The sequence below is a fragment of the Pogoniulus pusillus genome, chromosome 15, assembly GCF_015220805.1.
Source record: "Pogoniulus pusillus isolate bPogPus1 chromosome 15, bPogPus1.pri, whole genome shotgun sequence".
NCBI lineage: Eukaryota > Metazoa > Chordata > Aves > Piciformes > Lybiidae > Pogoniulus > Pogoniulus pusillus.
Window position 1 is genome coordinate 1,944,403 of NC_087278.1, and position 19,014 is coordinate 1,963,416.

Below are 19,014 nucleotides of genomic sequence, written 5' to 3' on the forward strand. Positions count from 1 at the left end.
CCATGGTCTGGTTGGTTGGGCAGGGCTGGGTGCTAGGTTGGTCTGGGTGAGCTTGGAGCTCTCTGCCAACCTGCTTGATTCTGTGATTGTCTTAAAGGACCAAGAGTTGTGTGACTGGTTAGGATGGAAGGTGCTCCTTTTTTGCTTAAGGGATACCACAGTGAGCAGCACATCTGAGTGGAAGGCTCTGGGGAGACCTTAGAGTAGCCTTCCAGTACCTGGAGTGGGCTATGAGACAGTTGTGGAGGGACTGTTCACAAGGACTTGTAGTGATGAGGTGAGGGACAATGGCTCTGCACTGACAGAGGGCAGGCTGAGACTGAAGATTAGGAAGAAGTTGTTTGCAGTGAGGGTGGTGAGACACTGGCACAGGTTGAGGGTGGTGAGACACTGGCACAGGTTGGGGGTGGTGAGACACTGGCACAGGTTGCCCAGGGAGGCTGTGGATGCTCCCTCCCTGGAGGTGGTCAAGGCCATGTTGCATGGGGCCTGAGCTCAGTGCCTGACAAGGTTCAGAGAATCCTTGAGCAAGGGAAGTCCCTGCCCATGGCAGGGGGCTTGGAGCTGGATGATCTTTAGGGTCTCTTCCAACCCAAAGCATTCTCTGAACCTGTGGATGCTTTTCAGGTCGATCTGTGCCTGTGCTGTTCCTTCAGCAAATCAGCACATTTCTGGGCATGAGAGGGCTGGAAGCTGCAGGTTTGATTTCTGTCTCAGCTTCCTGAGCTGCCCTAAGTGTCCACTCTGACCTTGGCTGTCCCAGCAGTGTTTTTCCAGCCCTGCCCCATCCTCTTGGGCTGGGATCCTAAAGCTGGCTCCTGAGTTCTCACAGCTGATCGTGCGGCACGCTGAAAATGCCCGCCTGGGCTGCCAGCCCACACAGCCACCAACAAACTGCTTCCTTCCTCTTCCTGGGGAAGAGTAACATCCTCTGAGCAGAGCCTGTCCCCCGAGGAATGCAGCAGCCAGCAGCCAGCCTTTCACACAGGAAATTACTGCCAGAGCAAGGGCAGAAAAGGCTTTCTGTCGCTTGGGCTGTCAGTCTGGAGTGAGCTTCCTGCCGACCTGGGTGAGGATTTACTGCTGGTCTCACTGCCATTCTGACTCGTTTAGCTTAATCAAGGTTAGTGAAGTTAGCATCCAGTATCTCCCTGGCTCTCTTTTCAGCCTTTTTGTTTTTTCATGCAGGGACACCAGCTTGGCACACCTTAGTGCTCAGAGGACTCTTAATTCCGAGCTTGCATGATGCAAAGCATCGAGAATCAGAATCACACAACAGGTTGGCAAAGCCCTTCAGGATCACCAAGTCCAACCTGGAACCCTACTCTACAACATTCACCTTCAACCATAGCCCTAAGCACCACATCCAAACCACCCTGAAACACAGCCAGGGCTATCCTCAAGCCCAATCTAGAGCCCTAATACAAGATTCACCTTTAACCACAGCCCTGAGCACCACATCCAAACCACCCTGAAATACAACCAGGGTTATCACCAAGTCCAACCTAAACCCCTACTCTGCAAGATTCACCTTAAACCATAGCCTTAAACACCACATCCAAACCATCCTGAAACACAGCCAGGTTTATCCCCAAGTCCAACCTAGAACCCTGCTCTACAAGACTCACCTTAAACCACAGCCCTAAGCACCACATCCAAACCATCCTTAAACACAGCAGGGGAATGCTCAGATGGGCTGATGGTGCCTGACTCTTTCAGACAGGGTTGATGGAATCAGAGAAGTGTTTGGGTTGGAAAAGACCTCCAAGATCCAGTCTAGCCATCAACACAACCCCACCATGGCCATTAAGCCATGTCCCAGGGTGCCATGGCCACACATTGCTTGAACACCTCCAGGGATGGGGACTGTGGTACCATGAGGCTACAGGAGGGATGGAGGATGGGCTCCAGTACCTGGAGGAGGCTGCAAGAGGGATGGAGAGAGACTGTTTGCAAGGACCTGCAGTGATAGGATGAGGAGCAGTGGCTTCAGACTAGAGAAGAGCAGAGTTAGATTGGATGATAGGAACAAGTTCTTTACTATGAGGGTGGTGGAGCACTGAAACAGGTTGCCCAGGGAAGTAATTGAGACCCTTTCCCTAGAGATATTCAAGGTGAGGCTCAACAGGGTTCTGGGCAACCTGATCTAGTGGAGGATGTCCCTGCTGACTGCAGGGGGGGGTGGACTCAACCTTCAGAGATCACTTCCAGCCCAGCCCATTCTGTGATTTCCACCACCTCCCTGGGCAGCCTCTTCCAGTCCCTGACCACTCTTACAGCAAACAAATGCTTCCTGATCTCCAACCTAACCTTCCCCTGGCCCAATTTCAGGCCATTTCCTCTCCTTCCATCACCTGATCCTAGGGAGCAGAGCCCAACTCCCACCTCACTGCAGCCTCCTCTCAGGGAGCTGCAGGGAGCAATGAGGTCTCCCTCAGCCTCCTCTTCTCCAGACTAAACCCCCCCACAGCTCCCTCAGCTGCTTCTCCCCAGCCCTCCTTCCTCAGCTTTGTTGCCCTTCTCTGGACATGCTCCAGCCTCTCAGTGTCTTAAACTCTTGATGTCCTTGTCCAGCCTTTCTTCTCTCTCCATCACAGGTGTATCATTTGATTACCAAAAAGCCTTGATCAGCTGCTGGGGACAAATCTTCCTCTCTTACACAGTAAAATGTTTAGAGTTTAGGTTTTTTAACCCCCCTGGCTATCATCAGGGGATTTCAGTTCCAAGCTGTGAAATATTGAGCACATTTCCCCCCCCCCCCCCCCCCCAGTAGTAGCATCTGGCTCTTTGGCACAGCCTTCAAGCAATTGTGTTGGCTCTGCTGGGTTTAATTTTGGACTCTACTACACTCTCAGTTTCTTATCACCTCTTGATATTTTCTTTCCTAGCAGTCAAAGCTGTTAGGTCTCAGCTAACAAAAGAGGCTTTCACTGTGGGAGCCTTTCTGTGGGCATTCTGCAGGTGCAGCTTTGTCACCAGCAAGGAGCTTAGAATCATAGAATCCAGCAGGCTGGAAGAGAGCTCCAAGCTCAACCTAGCACCCAGCCCTGGCCAATCAACATAGAATCATAGAAGCAGGCGGGCTGGAAGAGAGCTCCAAGCTCATCCAGCCCAACCTAGCACCCAGCCCTGCCCAACCAACCAGACCATGGCACTAAGTGCCCCAGCCAGCCTTGGATTCAACACCTCCAGGCACAGTGACTCCACCACCTCCCTGGGCAGCCCATTCCAATGCCAATCACTCTCTCTGACAACAACTTCCTAACAACATCCAGCCTAGACCTGCCCTGGCACAGCTTCAGGCTGTGTCCCCTTCTGTTGCTGCCCATTCCAATGCTGTCCAGGAGCTGCCCAGAGAAGTGGTAGAAGCCTCATCCCTGAAAACATTCCAGGTCAGGACTGGGCTCTGGGCAGCCTGATGGAGTTGTAGGTGTCTCTCCTGACTGCAGTGGGCTTAGACTGGATGACCTTTTAAGGTCCCTTCCACTCAAAGCATTCCATGAATTCTGCATTCAAGGATGATGTCAGCAGTGAAGATCTGCAGTGTCCTCCTTCAGACTTGGCAGCAAGTTCCAAAAGGGAGTCAGAGGATGAGAGCAAATCAACTGTGCAAGATGTGGACAAGCAAACAGACATCTCCCCCTCCTTGGGCAAAGCTTTGGAGCACATTGTGGAGCAGTTGGACATTTTAACTCTGGTAAGTATGAGGTGAGGGCTGAGATGTCCAGTGGGGACTGCTAATGCTGGCAGTGGGCAAATCAAAGCAGGGAGCAGGTTGATGAGTCACAAAGTTCAAGTGTGTGAGGTTGTTCTGAGTAGGTTTTGTGTAGAGGAGACCTCATTGCTCTCTACAGCTCCCTGAAAGGAGGTTGCTGTCAGGTGGGGTTGGGCTCTGCTGCCTAGTCTTGGGTGACAGGAGGAGAGGAAATGGCCTGAAATTGTGCCAGGGGAGGGTTAGGTTGGAGATGAGGAAGAATTTATTTGCTGCAAGAGTGGTCAGGGACTGGAAGAGGCTGCCCAGGGAGGTGGTGGAGTGCCCATCCCTGGAGGTGTTCAGGAAAGGTGTGGCTGTGGCACTTGGGGCCATGGTTTAGTGGCCATGGTGGGGTTGGGTTGATGACTGAACTCAGTGATCTTGGAGGTCTTTTCCAAGCCAAACAATTCTCTCATTCTGTGATGGTTCCTTTACAGAACACCTTTTCATTTGCTGAACTGATTTATTTCTCACTTCCTTACATTGGGGATGCTTTAGAAGCTTCTTAGAGAAGGAACAAGTTCTGCACCATCAGGGTAGTTGGAACACTGCAACAGGTTGTCCAGGGAGGTGGTTGTAGCCCCAGGCCTGGAGATATACAAGGTGAGGCTTGACAGGGCTCTGGGCAACCTGATCTAGTGGAGGATGTCCCTGATGAAGCACAGACTCAGAGAAGGTCAGGGGCTGGAAGGGAGCTCCAAAGCTCAGCCAGTCCAAGCCCCCTGCCAGAGCAGGAGCACCCAGAGCAAGTCACACAGCAACACAGCCAGGGGAGGTTGGGATATCTGCAGAGAGGGAGACTCCACAGCCCCCCTGGGCAGCCTGTGCCAGGGCTCTGGCACCCTCACAGGGGAAAAATCCTCCTCATGTTCCCATGCAACTTCCTCTGCCTCAGCTCCCACCCAGTGCCCCTTGTGCTGGCACTGGCATCACCCAGCAGAGCCTGGCTGCAGCTCCTGGCACTGGCATCACCCAGCAGAGCCTGGCTGCAGCTCCTGGCACTCACCTGCACACATTGATAACCACTGCTGAGGTCACCTCTCAGCTGCTCCTCTCCCAGCACACAGCCCCAGCTCCCTCAGGCTCTGCTCCTAACAGAGCTGCTCCATTCCCTGCAGCATCTCTGTGGCTCTGTGCTGGACTCTCTCCAGCAATTCTCTGAGGCCCTTCTTGAACTAGAGGGGGCAGAACTGGACACAGTACTCCAGATGCAGCCTCAATTAGTGCAGAGAGGGTTGGAATTTTGCAGGTCCCCTCCAACCCAGCCCATTCTGTGATCTTTGGAAGCCATCATTTGAGGTCATCAGAGGTGTCTGGATTCCTCTTTGAAATCTTGATGCAGCTTCTGTGTAGCATTTCAGAGCAATTTAGCTGTGCTCATATTTATTTCTCTTTATTTGCCCAAGGAGAAAGCCCTTGGTGAAAACAATTTCCAAACCTTCAGACAATCTCCATAGATACAAAGCTATTTAAAAGGCAGTTGTGGAATAGCTAAGGAAAAGCTATTTTAGGACCTATAATGCTTTTTTTTTTTCCCCTGTGAAAATAAACCTCTTTTTTCTCATAGAACAGAACAGAATCAGGCAGGTTGGAAGAAACCCTCAAAGGGCATCATAGAACCATAGAATCGAGCAGGTTTGCAGAGAGCTCCAAGCTAATCCAGCCCAACCTAGCACCCAGCCCTGCCCAACCAACCAGACCATGGCACTAAGTGCCCCAGCCAGGCTTGGCTGCAACACCTCTAGGCACAGCCACTCCACCACCTCCCTGGGCAGCCCATTCCAATGCCAATCACTCTCTCTGGCAGGAACTTCCTAACAACATCCAGCCTAGACCTGCCCTGGCACAGCTTCAGGCTGTGTCCCCTTGTTCTGTTGCTGGCTGCCTGGCAGCAGAGCCCAACCCCACCTGGCTACAGCCTCCCTGCAGGCAGCTGCAGGCAGCAATGAGCTCTGCCCTGAGCCTCCTCTGCTGCAGGCTGCACCCCCCCAGCTCCCTCAGCCTCTCCTCACAGGGCTGTGCTCCAGGCCCCTCCCCAGCCTTGCTGCCCTTCTCCAAACACCTTCCAGCACCTCAACATCTCTCCTGAATTCAGGAGCCCAGAACTGGACACAGCACTGCAGGGGTGGCCTGAGCAGTGCTGAGCACAGGGGCAGAAGAACCTCCCTGCTCCTGCTGCCCACACTGCTCCTGAGCCAGCCCAGGATGCCATTGGCTCTGCTACCCACCTGGGCACTGCTGCCTCCTCTGCAGCTCCTCTCTGCCACCACCCCCAGCTCCCTCTCTGCCTGGCTGCTCTCAGCCACTCTGTCCCCAGCCTGCAGTGCTGCTTGGGGTTGTTGTGGCCAAAGTGCAGAACCCTGCCCTTGGCCTTGTTCAATCTCATCCCCTTGGCCTCTGCCCACCCATGCAGCCTGGCCAGGTCCCTCTGCAGGGCTCTGCTACCCTCCAACAGCTCCACACTGCTCCTAGCTTGGTGTCATCTGCAAACTCACTGCTGCTGGACTCAATCCCCTGCTCCAGATCATCACTAAAGAGATTGACCAGGACTTCTCCCCCCTTTTTTATTTATGTGAGTGGTGTCTGTGTAACACAGAAAGAAACTGAACTTCCTCTCTTCTCCATGCAGACTGTTTCAATCCTGGAGCAACGTTTGACTTTGACTGAAGATAAATTGAAAGAGTGCTTAGAAAACCAGCAAAAAATCTTACTTCAGGGAAGAGAGGAAGAATAAAAGAGGAAAAAGGACCTGCATTTCCACCAAGAACTAGTAAAGGTTATTTAATTGTGTTGTGCTGTAAGGGGAAAAATGAAATGCTCCCTTTTTAACAGGTTAGTGCAATGGGAAGTGAGTGAAAACCACGAGGTGATAGTTTTTAACTGTGGGTAGCAAGCAGAGGTTCTGCTTATGGAGTTAATAAAGTGAATGAAAGGAGTAATATCTGGAACCATTCCCTTAGAGCCTGGCAGGGGCTTTAACCCAGCCTGATAGTGGCTTTAACCCAGCCTGGCAGGGGCTTTAACCCAGCCTGGTAGTGGCTTTAACCCAGCCTGGTAGTGGCTTTAACCCAGCCTGGTAGGAGCTTTAACCCAGCCTGGTAGTGGCTTTAACCCAGCCTGGCAGGGGCTTTAACCCAGCCTGGTAGGGGCTTTAACCCAGCCTGGCAGGAGCTTTAACCCAGCCTGATAGTGGCTTTAACCCAGCCTGGCAGGAGCTTTAACCCAGCCTGATAGTGGCTTTAACCCAGCCTGGTAGGAGCTTTAACCCAGCCTGGTAGTGGCTTTAACCCAGCCTGGTAGGGGCTTTAACCCAGCCTGGTAGGAGCTTTAACCCAGCCTGGTAGTGGCTTTAACCCAGCCTGGTAGTGGCTTTAACCCAGCCTGGCAGGAGCTTTAACCCAGCCTGGCAGGAGCTTTAACCCAGCCTGATAGTGGCTTTAACCCAGCCTGGCAGGAGCTTTAACCCAGCCTGATAGTGGCTTTAACCCAGCCTGGTAGGAGCTTTAACCCAGCCTGGTAGGGGCTTTAACCCAGCCTGGCAGGAGCTTTAACCCAGCCTGGCAGGAGCTTTAACCCAGCCTGATAGTGGCTTTAACCCAGCCTGGCAGGAGCTTTAACCCAGCCTGGTAGTGGCTTTAACCCAGCCTGGTAGTGGCTTTAACCCAGCCTGATAGTTGCTTTAACCCAGCCTGGTAGGAGCTTTAACCCAGCCTGGTAGTGGCTTTAACCCAGCCTGGTAGTGGCTTTAACCCAGCCTGGCAGGGGCTTTAACCCAGCCTGGTAGTGGCTTTAACCCAGCCTGGCAGGAGCTTTAACCCAGCCTGGTAGTGGCTTTAACCCAGCCTGGTAGTGGCTTTAACCCAGCCTGATAGTTGCTTTAACCCAGCCTGGTAGGAGCTTTAACCCAGCCTGGTAGTGGCTTTAACCCAGCCTGGTAGTGGCTTTAACCCAGCCTGGCAGGGGCTTTAACCCAGCCTGGTAGTGGCTTTAACCCAGCCTGGTAGGAGCTTTAACCCAGCCTGGTAGTGGCTTTAACCCAGCCTGGTAGTGGCTTTAACCCAGCCTGGCAGGGGCTTTAACCCAGCCTGGCAGGAGCTTTAACCCAGCCTGGCAGGAGCTTTAACCCAGCCTGATAGTGGCTTTAACCCAGCCTGGCAGGAGCTTTAACCCAGCCTGGTAGTGGCTTTAACCCAGCCTGGTAGTGGCTTTAACCCAGCCTGATAGTTGCTTTAACCCAGCCTAGCAGGAGCTTTAACCCAGCCTGGCAGGAGCTTTAACCCAGCCTGGTAGTGGCTTTAATCCATCCTGACAGGGGCTTTAATCCAGCCTGGCAGGGGATTTTAACCCAGACTGGCAGGTGATTTAACCCAGCCTGCAAAGGGTTTTAACCCAGCCTGGTAGGGTCTTTAATCCAGCCTGGGACAGGTTTTAACCCAGCCTGGCAGGGGCTTTAACCCAGCCTGATAGTGGCTTTAATCCAGCCTGGCAGGGGCTTTAAGACAGCCTGCACACATTGAGAGCCATTGCTGAGGTCACCTCTCAGCTCCTCCTCTCCCAGCACACAGCCCCAGCTCCCTCAGGCTCTGCTCCTAACAGAGCTGTGCCATTCCCTGCAGCATCTCTGTGGCTCTGTGCTGGATTCTCCCCAGCAGTTTTCTGTCCCTCTTGAACTGGCTGGGGGTGGGGGGGCAGAACTGGGCAGGGACCCATCTTGATGTAAGCTGTTTACCTTGGGAGGCTTTGTAGAGAGCAGAGCTCCTGCACCCTTTGCCCCCAGCACTTCATGAATATGTATGCTGCCTTGGGCTGCAGGCACAGTGTGTTTTTGTCAGGGTGCCCCCTCAGGGACTGCTTTTTTTGCACGCTTGGGATGCATAACACAATGGGAGCCCTTTCTTTGTGAGGAAAATGGGTTAATGACTTGCCAAAAGGCAGCTGTTAATTGGGAGAAGTGCACACAAGTCCTTCCCTTTGCAACCTGGAAGGGTTGCATTTGTTCTGGCTGGCCTCCAAGAACAGGTGCAGCTGGCAGGATGTGCTGAGCACACTCCTCAGCCCTGCCACAAGACCTCCTGAATCCAGCAGGGAAAAGAAAGAGGATTTCCAACGACTCACTGGGTAATGAGCTGCATTTATTACCTGTTGCAGAACATATTCCTCCCGAGCAGGAAGTTGCTGAGCAGGAGAGTGGTGAGAGCCTGGCAGGGGTTGCCCAGGGAGGTGGTTGAGGCCCCATGGCTGGAGGTGTTTGAGGCCAGGCTGGCTGAGGCTGTGTGCAGCCTGCTCTAGGGTAGGGTGTCCCTGGCCATGGCAGGGGGTTGGCACTGGCTGCTCCTTGTGGTGCCTTCCAACCCTGCCTGATTCTGTGATTCGATGATACTTCTTCACAGAGAGAGTGATTGGCATTGGAATGGGCTGCCCAGGGAGGTGGTGGAGTGCCCATGGCTGGAGGTGTTGCAGCCAAGCCTGGCTTGGGCACTTAGTGCCATGGTCTGGTTGGTTGGGCAGGGCTGGGTGCTAGGTTGGGCTGGCTGAGCTTGGAGCTGTCTGCCAGCCTGCTGGATTCTGTGATCTGCTGAAGCTCTTGGGTCAGTTGGAGTGGTGCTCTGTCAGGCCTGGCTGAAACGAGGCTGTCACAGCTTCCCTAATGAACCTCTCCCTGCCTTTCAAGAGCGCAACTATTTATAGGCGAGGTCCCTGCTGCGTGGCCGCAGGGGCTGCACAAAGGCTCCCAGTGTTTGGGCAGTGAAGCTGCAGGGAGTCAGCAGCGCCGATGGAAGCCACTCGGTGGGGTTGCAGACAACCTGCTCTGCTTTGCCTGCACTCAACTGCCCTACTGAGAAGCTGAGTGGCATCTGGCTACGCTCACGACATTTTCTTCCCAGGGCAGGCAGGTTCTTGAGAGGCTCACAGAGGAGAAGCTAAGCCCAGCCCATCACAGGATGGTTTGGGTTGGAAGGGACCTTGAAGGTCACTCAGTTCCAATTTCTGTGAAGGAATTGTCCCTAATGTCCAACCTAAACCCCTTTGGCACACCTTTGAAGCTCCATCACTCTTGCATGTGAGCTGAGCCCAACCCCCACCTCCCTCACCTGCTCCTCCCCAGCCTTGTTCTCCAGGCCCCTCACCAGATTTGTTGCCCCTCTCTGGACATGCTCTTGCACCTCAGTGTCCTTCTGGAAGTGAGTGGCCCAAACCTGAACCCAGGATTTGAGGTGCAGCCTCACCAGTGCCCAGTCCAGGGCCACAATCACTGCTCTGGATGATCTTTAAGGTTCTTTCCAACCCAACCCATTCTATGGTTCTAGCATTTCCCTTCTCTGCAGTGGGAGTGGGCTACTTGCAGCTACCTGGTGTAGAAAAGTCACCCAAAGAGCATTTCCTACACACCTCAGTGTCCTTCTGGGAGTGAGGGGCCCAGAACTGAACCCAATACTCGAGGTGTGGCATCAGCAGTGCCCAGTACAGAGGCAGGATCACTTCCCTACTCCTGCTGACCACACCATTGCTGATCCAGGCCAGGATGCTGCCACCTGGGCACACTGCTGGCTCATCTTCAGCTGGCTGTCAACCAGCACCCTGAGTCCTTTGCTGCTGGGCAGCTTTCCAGCCACTCTGCCCCAAGCCTGCTGTGTTGCATGGGGTTGTTGTGGCCCAAGCACAGCGGCTGGAGCTTGGGTCCTGCATGCAGCAGAGGAGATGCTCCTGCAGACACCCCCACAGTCACCCCAGCTCTGGACTCTCCCAAAGTACAGCACACTTCTTGCTGGCTCTGGGCACAGAGAATGCTTCCCAAGTCCAAGCAGAGCTCAGGGTGACGCCAGTCTTGTCCCAGCCCCGAGCCAGGATGCAGGCAGGGCGTGTGCTGGGGGCCAGGGCTGCAGGACATCCTGCCAGTGTACCTACCCACCAGAGCAGACACAGCCAGGGGCATTAGTCATCTTCAGATCACACACAGCCAGAAGGACTTTGCTGACTCAATAGGAAGTCTCTGGCTGAAAGCAGAAGGACTTCTCACATGATTGAAGTTACAGGCTGAGAAAATGTCTTCATCTTCTGCGCTGTGTGCACAGAACTGGGGGGTGGGGGGGCAAAGAAATGAGGTGGGAAGAGCAGCTGTGGCTCTTTTCTTTCAGAGGGACAGGGAAACCAAATAGAACCCCAGAACTGTTTGGATTGGAAAAGAAATCCAAGATCATCCAGTCCAACCATCAACCCAGCCCCACCGTGGCCACTAAGCCATGGCTCCAAGTGCCATGGTCACATTTCCTGAACCCCTCCAGGGATGAGGACTCCACCACCTCCCTGAGCAGCCTCTTCCAATCCCTGACCACTCTTGCAGCAAACAAATTCTTCCTCATCTCCAACCTTACCCTCCCCTGGCACAATTTCAGGCCACATCCTCTTCTCCTGTCACCTGAGATTAGGGAGCAGAATCCAACCCCCACCTCACTGCAGACTCCTCTCAGGGAGCTGTAGAGAGCAATGAGATCTGCCCTTAGCCTCCTCTTCTCCAGATTCAACAGCCACAGGTCTCTCAACCACACCTCCCCAGCCCTGTTCTCCAGACCCTTCCCCAGCTTGGTTGCCCTCCTCTGAACACACTCCAGCCTCACACTGTCCTTCTTGAAGTGAGGGGCTCAGAAGTGAACCCAGTTGATTCTGGCTGGTTTAAAGCAGGGACTGTACCTGGAGGGCCTGGATTCAGTGGCTGCTTTGCTCCTTACTTCACTGAATGAAAGCCTAGAACTTCTTCTTCCCTGGAGGTGTTGCAGCCAAGCCTGGCTGGGGCACTTAGTGCCATGGTCTGGTTGGTTGGGCAGGGCTGGGTGCTACGTTGGGCTGGCTGAGCTTGGAGCTCTCTTCCAGCCTGGCTCATCCTGTGATTCTCTGATTCTATGACTCCATGGTTCTCTGATTCTCTGATTCTCTGCCTTTGTGGTTCTCTGATTCTCTGATTCTTTGATTCTATGATTCTTTGATTCTATGATTCTGTGATTCTCTGATTCTCTGCCTCTGTGATTCTCTGACTCTATGATTCTCTGATTCTCTGACTCTATGATTCTCTGATTCTCTGGTTCTGTCATTCTCTGATTCTCTGACTCTATGATTCTCTGATTCTGTGATTCTCTAATTCTCTGGTTCTGTCATTCTCTGATTCTCTGACTCTATGATTCTTGCTCTGCCACTCAGGTAAAGAGCATGTGGGACTTAGCTCCCAGTTTGTATGCAAACCTTATCCTATAGCTCTTTGGGTACTCCTCAGGAGGAGATGCTGGCATGAGACAAGTTTCCATCCTTGTGTCTTTTAAATCCCTTTGGGGGTAGTGGTGAATCTACCACTCCCCTTGGCAACCTCTTCCAAGGCTTGAGAACTCTTTTAGGTGAAGAATTTTTGCCTCATATCCAACCTAAACCTCCCCTGGCACAACTTGAGGCTGTTTTCCTCTTGCTGCCTGTGAGAAGAGTCCAACCCCCCCCATCTGGCTCCAGCCTCCTCTGAGGTCTTCGTGGCCGTCGCTGTCTCAGGCAAGTTGTATCAGTTCACTTTAGCCACCACACCCCCAGATTCTTCTGCTTTTTCAATCCCTTTCTGAAGGAAGGCTGATGGCATCAGCAGCACTGCCTGGGAGGGTTCCAGCAGCCCAGGTTTTTGGTCAGAGAAGGCCAATTTGTCGTCAGCAAAATGTTTTGCAGCAGCTTCTGTGTTTGGATGAACTTCCGATGAAACACAGGCAGGTTTTCCATCACAAGGCTGCCTGATTTCCTGCCAGCTTGCCTGGCAGCTCTCCAGCCTCCAGTGGCTCCAGGATGGCTCTGGAACTGAACCTGGGATTCTTCCTGACTTCCTCTTCTTTATTATGATTAATTTTAATTAGAGGGGAAAGGTCTTGGGAGAAACACACCTTGGCTCTGCCTGGCTTGTTCTGAGCATTCACTGTTCCCTGGTTGGGTCATCAAGGAGTCAAAGAAGTGTTTGGGTTGGGAATCACAGAGAGAGTGATTGGCATTGGAATGGGCTGCCCAGGGAGGTGGTGGAGGCACCATCCCTGGAGGTGTTGCAGCCAAGCCTGGCTGGGGCACTTAGTGCCATGGTCTGGTTGGTTGGGCAGGGCTGGGTGCTAGGTTGGGCTGGATGAGCTTGGAGGTCTCTTCCAACCTGATTGATTCTATGATCCTATGAAAATAAATCCAAGGTCATCCAGTCCAACCATCAACCCAACCCCACCATGGCCACTAAACCATGGCCTCAAGTGCCATGGCCACAGGTTTCTTCAACACCTCCAGGCAAGGGGACTCCACCACCTCCCTGGGCAGCCTTTTCCAATCCATGACCACTCTTACAGCAAACAAATTCTTCCTCATCTCCAACCTAACCCTCCCCTGGCACAATTTCAGGCCATTTCCTCTCCTTCCATCACCTGATGCTAGGGAGCAGAGCCCAACCCCCATCTCACTGCAGCCTCCTTTCAGGGAGCTGTAGAGAGCAATGAGGTCTCCTCTCAGCCTCATCCAAGCTGAACACCCCCAGCTCTGTCAGCTGCTCCTCCCCAACCCTGTTCTCCAGACCCTTCCTCAGCTTTGTTGCCCTTCTCTGGACCTGCCATCCAGACTCTCAGCCAGCCTGGCCTTAAACACCTCCAGCCATGGGGCCTCTACCACCTACCTGGGCAACCCATTCCAGCCTCTCACCACTCTCATGCTCAACAACTTCTTCCTCACTTCCAGGCTGAATCTCCCCATTTCCAGCTTCATTCCACTCCCCCCAGTCCTGTCACTCCCTCACAGCCTCAAAAGTCCCTCCCCAGCTTTCTTGTAGCCCCCTTCAGATCCTGGAAGGCCACAAGAAGGTCCCCTGGGAGACTTCTCCTCTCCAGCCTGCACTGCCCCAACTCTTTCAGTCTCTTCTCACAGCAGAGCAGCTCCAGCCCTTGATCATCCTCCTGGCCCTGCTCTGGACACTCTCCAGCATCTCCACAGCCCTCTTGTCCCAGGGGCTCCAGAGCTGGATGCAGGACTCCAGGTGGGGTCTCAGCAGAGCAGAGCAGAGGAGGAGAATCCCCTCCCTGGCCCTGCTGGCCACACTGCTGCTGCTGCAGCCCAGGCTCTGCTTGGCTCTCTGGGCTGCAAGTGCACACTGCTGGCTCCTCTTGAGCTTCTCCTCCAGCAGCACCCCCAAGTCCCTCTCCTCAGGGCTGCTCTCAGTTCTTTCCTTCTCTCTCCCCTGTGTTTTCTCTCTCTTTTTGCCTCCCATCCCTTTCCTCTGAACAACTCCTCTGCCGCCCACAATCAGCGCCGTTGGCTGCAGCCCTCTTGGGCACATCAGGAAGTTTTCTGGATGGCTCACGGGTGGAGTTTCCCAAAAGCATCAGGTGGAGGTTAGTTACATAAACACTGTGCCTGCCAAGCCCTGAGCTGTGTCAGGCAGCCTGCACATGCTGTGCCTCCTCGCAGAGCTCTCTGGTGGGTTGCTTCATGTGATGGAAGCAGCGCAGCCTCCGTGGCCACACAGCCAACAGGGGCAGCAGGCAGAACCCAGGCAGAGAATCACAGAGTCAGAGAGTCACAGAATCACAGAATCAGTCAGGGTTGGAAGGGACCACAAGGAGCAGCCAGTTCCAAGCCCCCTGCCATGCCCAGGGACACCTCACACTAGAGCAGGCTGCACACAGCCTCAGCCAGCCTGGCCTCAAACACCTCCAGGGATCAGGCTTCCACCACCTCCCTGGGCAACCCCTGCCAGCCTCTCACCACTCTCCTGCTGAACAACTTCTTCCCAACATCCAGGCCGAATCTCCCCATTTCCAGCTTTGTTCCATCCCCCCCCCCATAATCCTGTCACTCTCTGACAGCCTAAAAAGTCCCTCCCCAGCTTTCTTGTAGCCTACTTCAGATACCAAAAGGCCACAAGAAGGTCTCCTGGGAGCCTTCTCCTCTCCAGACTGCACAGCCCCAACTGCCTCAGTCTCTCCTCACAGCAGAGCAGCTCCAGCCCTCATTGCTGTCTACAGATACCTGAAGGGAGGCTGTAGCCAGGTGGGGTTGGGCTCTGCTGCCAGGCAGCCAGGGACAGAACAAGGGGACACAGCCTCAAGTTGTGGCAGGGCAGGTCTAGGCTGGATGTTAGGAGGAAGTTATTGTCAGAGAGAGTGATTGGCATTGGAATGGGCTGCCCAGGGAGGTGGTGGAGTGCCCATGGCTGGAGGTGTTGAAGCCAAGCCTGGCTGGGGCACTCAGTGCCACGGGTTAGTTAATTAGAAGGGTTGGGTGACAGTCTGGACTCAATGATCCCAGAGGTCTTTTCCAACCTGGTTAATTCTGTGATCCAGATGAGTCTTGAAGGTCTCTAAGGGATCCTCTTTAACCACCTGAGCTGTTTTTTTACCTCTGAAGGTGCAGTGATGTCTGTAAAACCCTCTCAGCCATTTCTGATTGCTCAGTTATTCTAATAGAAAGAGGCATTCTCCCTGTTAACCTTCACTCAACAGGAGCCACAGCCAGAAGTGTCCTCAGATGAAAAAGAAGCCTCACTGGGGCACTCAGTGCCATGGTCTGGTTGGTTGGCCAGGGCTGGGTGCTAGGTTGGGCTGGTTGAGCTTGGAGCTCTCTTCCAACCTGGTTGATTCTCTGATTCAGTGGTTGCTTGGCCTGGGAAAGAAGAGGCTGTGACACAGTTCTGTGGTGAGTGCAGGCACAAGAAGCCCTGTGCCTGGGGAGGTTGGCAAGCTATGCACAGCAGCAGGGAGCCTGCAAGGGTTGACATCCTCCTGCTTTCCCCCAGGCCATGCCTGCTGCTCCCCACTTTGCTTCCCAGCCCCTGGCACAGTGTGCAGTGCCTTGCCTGGATGGCAAGGGCAGGTTGGGCTGGCTTTGGGGTGGGGATGCTGAGGGTTTGGAGCAGCAGCCTCAGCTAGCTGCAGGGATGAGGAGGAAGGAACCTGCTCAGTGAAGTAGAAATTCCCACAGCCTGCTCTCAAGCGTTGTGTGTTCAGTGGTGTGGAAAAGGGAAGCTGAGGAGCAGAGAAGTGCACTGACTGCGTTTAACGGGGGCTGGGGGCAGGTGCTGTGGGGCCGTTCGTTCACCTCCTCCTGCTCTGAACCCAGCGCTGAGACCTCCACGCGTTTGCCTTTGGCATGGCAAAAGGGGAGCCAGTGAAGGGCTTCCTCCTGCAGCTGACAGCTCCCACTTCATCCCGGGCTCTGCCAGGGGAACCGGTGTGGGGAGGGGGCACCTGGGGACGTGGTTTAGTGGCCACGGGGGGCTGGGGTTGAAGCTTGGACTTGGTGATCTTAGAGTCTCTTCCAAGGGAAATAATTCTGTGGTTTTCAGGTTGCAAAAGCAGCTTAAGCAGCTCCAAGTTCATTCGTTTTCTTCCATCTTTTCTTCCTTTCTTTCTTCTTTCCTTCCTGCCTTCCTGCCTTCCTTCCTTTCTTCCATCCTTTCTTCCTTTCTTTCTTCTTTCCTTTCTTTCTCTTTTTCTTTCTTTCTTCCTTTCTTTCTTTCTTTCTTTCTTTCTTTCTTTCTTTCTTTCTTTCTTTCTTTCTTTCTTTCTTTCTTTCTTTCTTTCTTTCTTTCTTTCTTTTCCTCTTCTTTTCTTTCTCCTTTTCTTTCTTTCTGTCTCTTTCTTTTTCTTTCCTTCTTTCCCTCTTTCTGTCTTCCTTTCTCGGTCTTTCTCTCTTTCCCTCTTTCTTTTCTTTTCTTTTCTTTTCTTTTCTTTTCTTTTCTTTTCTTTTCTTTTCTTTTCTCTTCTTTTCTCTTCTTTTCTCTTCTTTTCTCTTCTTTTCTCTTCTTTTCTCTTCTTTTCTTTTCTTTTCTCTTCTCTTCTCTTCTCTTCTCTTCTCTTCTCTTCTCTTCTCTTCTCTTCTTTTCTCTTCTTTTCTTTTCTCTTCTTTTCTCTTCTTTTCTTTTCTCTTCTTTTCTTTTCTTTCCATCTTTCTTCCCTTCTTTCTTTCTTTCCTTCTTTCTCCCTTTCTCCCTTTCTCTCTTAATTGACTACTGTATTATTATTGAAACATTTAAATATTGCTCATTTTTTTTACTGCTGTCATTGTTATTATTAAACTTTCCAGCAAGAGCAAAGGATGATGGAAGAGAGAGCAGGGGTGGGATGATGCCCATGGTGCCACAGGCACAGCACTGCTCAGCAGCTGGATAGGTAGGCCTCTTCTTTTCAGTCTGGAGAAGAGGAGGCTGAGGGAGACTTCATTGCTTTCTACAGCTCCCTGAGAGGAGGTTGCAGTCAAGTGGGGGTTGGGCTCTGCTCCTTAGGATCAGGTGATAGGAGGAGAGGAAATGGCCTGAAATTGTGCCAGGGGAGGGTGAGTTTGGAGATGAGGAAAAATTTGTTTGCTGCAAGAGTGGTCAGGGATTGGAAGAGGCTGCCCAGGGAGGTGGTGGAGTGCCCATCCCTGGAGGGGTTCAGGAAATGTGTATGTGGCACTTGGGGCCATGGTTTAGTGGCCATGGTGGTGGTGGGTTGAAGGTTGGATTCAGTGATCTTAATTCTGTCATTCTGTGTCACAGAATCACAGACCCAGGCAGGCTGGCACAGCCCCTCAGGATCACCAAGTCCAACCTAGAGCCCTGCTCTACAGGATTCACCTTAAACCACAGCCCTAAGCACCACATCCAAACCACCCTGAAACACAGCCAGGCTGGGGGACTCCACCACCTCCCTGGGCAGCTCATTCCAGTCCCTGACCACTCTCCAGGAAAAACTTTCTCCTAATGTCCAATCTAAACCTCCTCAGCCTCATCTTGAGGCCGTTCCCCCTTGTTCTGTCTCAAATTACCTGTGAGCAGAGCCCAGCAGCAGCCTCTGCACAATGTCCCTTCAGGTAGCTGCAGACAGCAATAAAGGTCTCTCCTCAGCCTCCTCTGTTTCACACTACCCATCCCCAGCTCCCTCAGCCCACACCAAGTCATAGAATCATAGAATCAACCAGGTTGGAAGAGACCCTCAAAGGGCATCATAGAATCAACCAGGTTGGAAGAGACCCTCAAAGGGCATCATAGAATCAGCCAGGTTGGAAGAGAGCTCCAAGCTCAGCCAGTCCAACCTAGCACCCAGCCCTGCCCAACCAACCAGACCATGGCACTCAGTGCCCCAGCCAGGCTTGGCTTCAACACCTCCAGCCATGGGCACTCCACCACCTCCCTGGGCAGCCCATTCCAATGCCAATCACTCTCTCTGACAACAACTTCCTCCTGACATCCAGCCTAGACCTGCCCTGGCACAGCTTGAGGCTGTGTCCCCTTGTTCTGTTGCTGGCTCTCAGTGCCTCAGCCCCAGTTTCTCACAGCTGAGTGGTGTTCAGGAGCAGTTCTTGCTCCCCAGCGCTGCAATAACAATCAGGCTGGAGGAAGGGGAAGTGAGCAGCGCGGCACAGGCTGTACCTTGCAGCCAGCAGCTATTGTTATGAGCAGGCTGCTCCAGACAGAGTGGCAGCAAGGCATGGGGTGGGAAGCAGGTGGAACCTGCCAGGAACACCAGTCTAGCTGGAGCTGATCTTTAATTCATACAAGGAGCCCTCCTTTCTCAGCTGCCTCTTGCCACCAAGCTTGAAAGGTTCACATTCCTGTTGCTTAACGCTGGGAAGAGGAACAAAAGCCCTTCTGGCAAACCCACGGCTCACTTTCTCCTTTCCTTGGGCATTCATCTGCAAAGTCATCAATCTTCCTTTTCTCCAGCTCTCTTGTCACAGCATTTCAACTTCAACGGTTTGCTCTCAGGAAGCACATTTCCAGATCACAGATTCACAGACTGCATTGAGTTTGAAGAGACTCTCAAAGGTCATCTTGGCCAACTCCCCCTGTGGGCAGCAGGGACACCTCCTCTCAGATCAGGCTGCCCAGGGCCACTTCAAGTCTCAGATTGAATATCTCCAGGGATGGAGCCTCAAACACAGCTCTGGGCAGCCTCTTTGAGTGCCTCACCACTGTCACTGAGCAGAACTTCCTCCTGATGTCCAACCTAACTCTGCCCTGCTCCAGTTCCAAACCATTGCCCTCAGCCTGTCCCCACAGCCCCTTCTGAACAGCCCTGCCCAGTCTGCCTGTAGGTCCCTTTCAGATACTGAAATGCAGCTCTAAGCTCTCCCTGGAGCCTCCCTTTCCTTTTCTCTTTCCCCTTCCCCTTCCCTTTGCCTTTCCCCTTCCCCTTCCCCTTCCCTTTCCCTTTCCCTTTCCCTTTCCCCTTCCCCTTCCCCTTCCCTTCTCATCTCTGAACAGCTCCAGCTCTCTCAGCCTGTCCCCAGAG

At 53.1% G+C, this 19,014-nt stretch overlaps 1 protein-coding gene across 6 annotated transcripts in view; it reads left to right on the plus strand.

Annotated features, from left to right (window-relative positions):
* The window catches only part of POC1B (POC1 centriolar protein B), a 36,472-nt gene extending 29,783 nt beyond the window's left edge, over positions 1–6,689 (plus strand). For 5 of the 6 annotated variants that reach the window (XM_064154932.1, XM_064154934.1, XM_064154931.1 and 2 more), the window contains 2 exons: positions 3,518–3,697; positions 6,384–6,689. In XM_064154932.1, coding sequence (XP_064011002.1) covers positions 3,518–3,697; positions 6,384–6,488 — 285 coding nt within the window. In that variant the 3' untranslated portion in view covers positions 6,489–6,689. Of the gene's footprint in view, positions 1–3,517; positions 3,698–6,383 lie in introns of those variants that run through there. The other variant, XR_010304962.1, reaches the window with a different exon arrangement.
* Positions 6,690–19,014: the final 12,325 nt, after the last annotated feature.